The following is a 4,899-nucleotide window of genomic DNA, read 5'->3' as shown; positions in this document are numbered from 1 at the left end:
AGCTGGTCAACCATAGAGTTTACGATATTCTTCAAATCAAGGATTTCACCACCACTCTCTACTTCGATCTTCTTGGACAAGTCGCCGAGAGCTACGGCTTTGGTTACTTCTGCAATGGATCTGACTTGGTTCGTGAGATTGGTGGCCATATGGTTTACATTGTCAGTTAAATCCATCCAAGTACCACCTACATTTGGTACAAGCGCTTGACCGCCAAGCTTACCCTCTGTACCAACTTCACGAGCGACACGAGTGACTTCGGATGCAAATACTCTCAATTGATCCACCATGTCATTGACCGTATTTTTCAAATCCAAGATTTCGCCTTGAGTCTCAACATCAATCTTTTTTGAAAGGTCGCCTCTTGCTACCGCTTTTGTAACCTCTGCAATAGAACGTACTTGAGTCGTCAAATTAGCAGCCATGGTATTGACATTATCTGTCAAATCCTTCCAAGTGCCACTGACAGTTGGCACGATAGCTTCACCACCTAATTTACCCTCTGTGCCTACTTCTCTAGCGACACGGGTGACTTCGGACGCAAACACACGTAATTGATCCACCATGTTATTGACCGTATCCTTCAAATCCGAGATTTCTCCTGATACGTCCACTTCGATCTTTTTCGACAGATCACCATTAGCAACTGCTTTGGTCACAACAGCAATTGACCGCACTTGCGTAGTAAGATTGGTGGCCATTGTGTTGACATTATCTGTCAAATCTTTCCATGTGCCGTCCACATTGGGCACCCTTGCCTGCCCGCCAAGTTTGCCTTCAGTGCCAACTTCTCTAGCAACACGGGTGACTTCGGATGCAAATACTCGTAACTGGTCTACCATCATGTTGACCGTATTCTTCAAATCCAAAATTTCGCCACGGGTCTCTACTTCAATCTTTTTGGACAAGTCACCCATGGCAACAGCCTTCGTGACCTCCGCAATAGAACGTACTTGTGTTGTCAAATTGGCAGCCATCGTATTGACGTTATCTGTCAAGTCTTTCCAGGTACCACCGACGTCCTTGACGACGGCCTGTCCACCTAATTTTCCTTCAACACCTACTTCGAGTGATACACGTCTGACTTCTGCAGAAAACAGATTCAACTGGTCGACCTAGTATAAATATGGTTAATGCCATTTCTAAAAAAAGCAAACTAGGCTAAATGTGTACCATCTTATTCATTGTATTTTTCAATTCCAGCACTTCACCCTGGGCGTTTGCCTTGACCTTTTTCGATAAATCACCCTGTGCAACTGCTTTGGCGACAACCGCGATATCTCTGACTTGATCTGTAATCTTGGAAGCCATCATGTTGACATTATCTGTCAAATCCTTCCAGGTACCTGCAACATCCTTGACAATTGCCTGTCCGCCTAGTTTACCTTCAGTTCCGACTTCGAGGGAAACACGTGTCACCTCCGTAGCAAATATTGATAACTTTATTTGGGCGCAAATTAAGTTTCCTGTTAGTATCATTTTATCGTGTGAAGTCGTGAGCAGTACATACTTGATCAACCATCGTATTGATTGTATTTTTCAAGTCCAACATTTCACCCTTGACTTCAACAGTAACCTTTTTAGTCAAATCGCCTCGAGCTACTGATTTTGAAACCTGAGCAATATCTCTGACCTGATTTGTCAGGTTAGCTGCCATTGTGTTTACATTATCCGTTAATTCTTTCCAAATGCCATCTGCTCCTTGCACCTTTGCTTGAGCGCCTAATTTTCCTTCAGTACCGACTTCATGAGCAACTCTGGAAACCTCGGATGCGAACATGTTTAATTGATTGACTATATATAAGAATAAGGTAACATGATTACATGATGATCTCACCATTAAATAAAAGTCTTACCCATTGTGTTGAATGTGTTTTTCAGTAGTAGTGTTTCACCCTTGACGGGAACTGTCATTGCTTTACTAAGGTCACCCTTTGCAATAGCTGTTGACACATCTGCAATATCTCTCACTTGTTCCAAATGGTTCCTAGTCATCTTGTTCAAATTGACCACAAAATCAAGCCAAAGTCCTTTCATTTCCTTTCCACAGCGAGCCTGTACACCGAGTTTGCCCTTGACGGCAGTTTCATGTGCGACATAATTCACTTCATCAGCCACGGTTTGTAAGCGATCCACCATGGCATTAAATGCATGCTTGAGGGTATTGATAGGGGCATTAGATTCAAAATCAACCGAGGTATTGCAGCGTTCATGTTTACAAGTAATGCGTCGACCAAAGTCGCCATTGAATACGCGAGAAGCGACTTCGACGGCTTGGATAACACAATCGGGACAAACGATGTTATCTGAACTTGTTTCGACTGTAGCGGCGGGGAAAGCCAAGACAGGAGGAGACATGGTGGATCCAAAATAGACAGGGTAAAAGTTGGCAGCTGAAGAAATGTTGAAGGGAGGGGTGGATACGGAACTGTTGCTGTTGCTGTTGTTTGAAGTGACTAAGCCAGCGGAATCAACAATGTTTGAAGCTAGAAGATTAGAATACATGAATGATGAACAAGAGTGTTATGATGATGATTACCGAAATAGCCTTCTGGTATATTAGATGAGCTCGCTGTTGTTGTAGTAACTGAAGTTGTCGAAGTTGTAGGTTCATGGTGATAAGAAGATTCCAATTTGTCGAGTAATGATGAATCATGAATTGAGGTCAGTTCGTCTTCAGGAGTCGTACCTTCCTCTTTAGCTTGACTCGTGATGATAGACTTTTCCTCGTGATCATGGGAAGTAAATAATTGATGTTGTTGCTGAATCATGATACGACACCTTAAATTTTCAGTCTCTAAATGTAATTGACGCTGAGCTATTTTTTTTAAATTTAAATCAAGTTGTTTAAGTAACTCAGCATCCTTCTCGTTTAATTCCTTGTAAATTGAATTGGATTCTATTGAATTGGACAAACACTGGTCTATATTTCCTTGTTCTACATTTTGTACTAAGCTGTGGACGTATGATAGTAAGCTCATCTTGTCTTCTTGTTTCGATTCTTTAGGTTTTTTGTTATGATTATTTTCTTCCTCTTCTTCTTCAGCAAAAGAACGTTTCATTACCGCTCTTTATATTTAAAATGAAAAAGATTAGTATTTTAAAAAATATAAAATCAAGGAAAGGAGAGAGAAAATAATAATAATAAAATGGTATTAAAATATATACAAATTATATATAAATGAGAAGAAAAAAAAAGAGAGAGAAAGAAAGAAAAAGAAGGGGTAAAAATATCAGGTTTTCTTTTTTCTTTTTTTTTTATTTCTTGCAGAAAACGTCACTTTTTTGTGTATTACTGAACTTGAATGATTTTTTACGCATTAAAGAAAAAATTTTGTTTGTGTTGCCTTGATCTAAGGGTTCATGTGTCCTTTTCCTTTGCATTTATTTCTAAGCAAACAAATAATTCATTCTATTAGCTTATCTTGATAGAAAAAATAAAGAAAGAAAGAGAGAAACGAAGGGTCATTTCTTTCTACTTTTTCCTTGGTGTTACCTTTGCTATAACCCTGACGTTAAATAGACACATAGAAAGAGAGACATATACAGTTGTCCTTTTGTTTGCTTTGTTAAGAAATAATAAATGCGCAGATAATATGAACTAAAACATAATAATAATCTTTTTTTTTTTAGATCAATAAAAATAATAATCAATGAATGAGTCGTACGAGCTGAAACACCCGAGTAGAAACAGAGCTCGGTCCGTTGCATTCATGAGTCCCCCTCATTTTCCCTTTTTACAAAAATATTGAATCATGATTTTACTTCCTCTAATGAACATAACGCATCCTCTGCTTGTGATCATAGATGAATTTGCTGTTCTTTTTGGCTAATAGGAAACTATCTGAAAACAAGTCTTTAGGAAAAAAGCCATTGATTGTACGACAAACAGTTTTATGCATCAAAAACAAACTAGGGGTAATGCTATAAGCATCGTGGATAAAGGACAAGTGCATTTTAGCTCCATTTTGAAAAAAAGGGGGTGAGTGTCGGTAAAGTCAGCAAGAATAAAGTAATAGGGTCTTTTGAAAAAGTACAATTGCAGTTATACGGAATACTAGCTTTTATTTTATCTCGCAGAATTGCTCAGGTGAACACATCTAATTACCCTTAAACATCATTAAATTATGCAGCGTAGTGCATTGCATTAGCGTGATATGAGAGTAATATTAAGATGACAAAGTAGTGGTAGTCATGTCTTTTTCCCTTTTGGAAATCATGCAAATGTAGTCAATCATGAATAGGCTCCCTGTTGATCATTTACGAATAAATCTTAATGGCCACATGGTGTTTCCAAATCAACTGACTCATTTTGGAAAGCTTGATATGATAAATATCAAACATGCAGCACTTTTAAATACTACAAGCTATCTCTTTTTGACTTGTGCCCTATGATAGCCGCCTACTTGTAAGAAGAATGTTTACTTGTTGATACATATTGTTCCAAAACACGTGCTATGTCCTTATTCTTCGGAAGATCTTTGACCATTCTTTCCCGTAACAATCGAATGTATTCTAAAAACTTGACAGTCTTATACCTGTGGTAATACATTGCAGACATAAACATTCCAAAATGGCTTGTGCTTTTTTTTTTTGAGTGTCTTGGCATAGCCCTTGTACTTCTTGATAGGTTGTATTATATGATATGCCTGGGAAGTATACATTGAATTACCCTCTTGTTTAACAGAAATTACCTAGTTGGATGTTTGTTCCTAAGCCTTGATTATTGACAGGTTTCTGGTTAAAAATTCTTTGGCAGTGAGAGGTTTTGCCATCGTTATATGGGCGTTTACGTGAGCAATTGTCTCTTAGTATTCTTCATCGTGACCTTCTTAGTTACTGTTTTAGTCGTCAATCTAGCTAAATTCAAAGTTCTTTCTATGTAGTTTGATAATCCTG

The 4,899-nt window shown here is 38.3% G+C and overlaps 1 protein-coding gene across 1 annotated transcript in view; it reads right to left on the bottom strand.

Moving 5' to 3' along the window:
* Positions 1-3,209, bottom strand: part of RHIMIDRAFT_228484 (uncharacterized protein) — a 9,218-nt gene extending 6,009 nt beyond the window's left edge. Inside the window, exons 1-5 of the mRNA XM_023607616.1 lie at positions 2,540-3,209; positions 1,857-2,486; positions 1,511-1,794; positions 1,174-1,440; positions 224-1,115 (exon numbers count right to left, since the gene is read on the bottom strand). Of these exons, the coding sequence (XP_023464861.1) occupies positions 224-1,115; positions 1,174-1,440; positions 1,511-1,794; positions 1,857-2,486; positions 2,540-3,062 (2,596 nt within the window). The 5' untranslated portion in view covers positions 3,063-3,209. The remainder of the gene's footprint in view (positions 1-223; positions 1,116-1,173; positions 1,441-1,510; positions 1,795-1,856; positions 2,487-2,539) is intronic.
* Between the last annotated feature and the right edge of the window lie 1,690 nt (positions 3,210-4,899).

Source organism: Rhizopus microsporus, assembly GCF_002708625.1.
Source record: "Rhizopus microsporus ATCC 52813 unplaced genomic scaffold scaffold_12, whole genome shotgun sequence".
In the NCBI taxonomy this organism is placed as follows: domain Eukaryota; kingdom Fungi; phylum Mucoromycota; class Mucoromycetes; order Mucorales; family Rhizopodaceae; genus Rhizopus; species Rhizopus microsporus.
The sequence above is the reverse complement of the archived record's forward strand: the minus strand, read 5'-3'. Positions and strand labels throughout refer to the sequence as shown.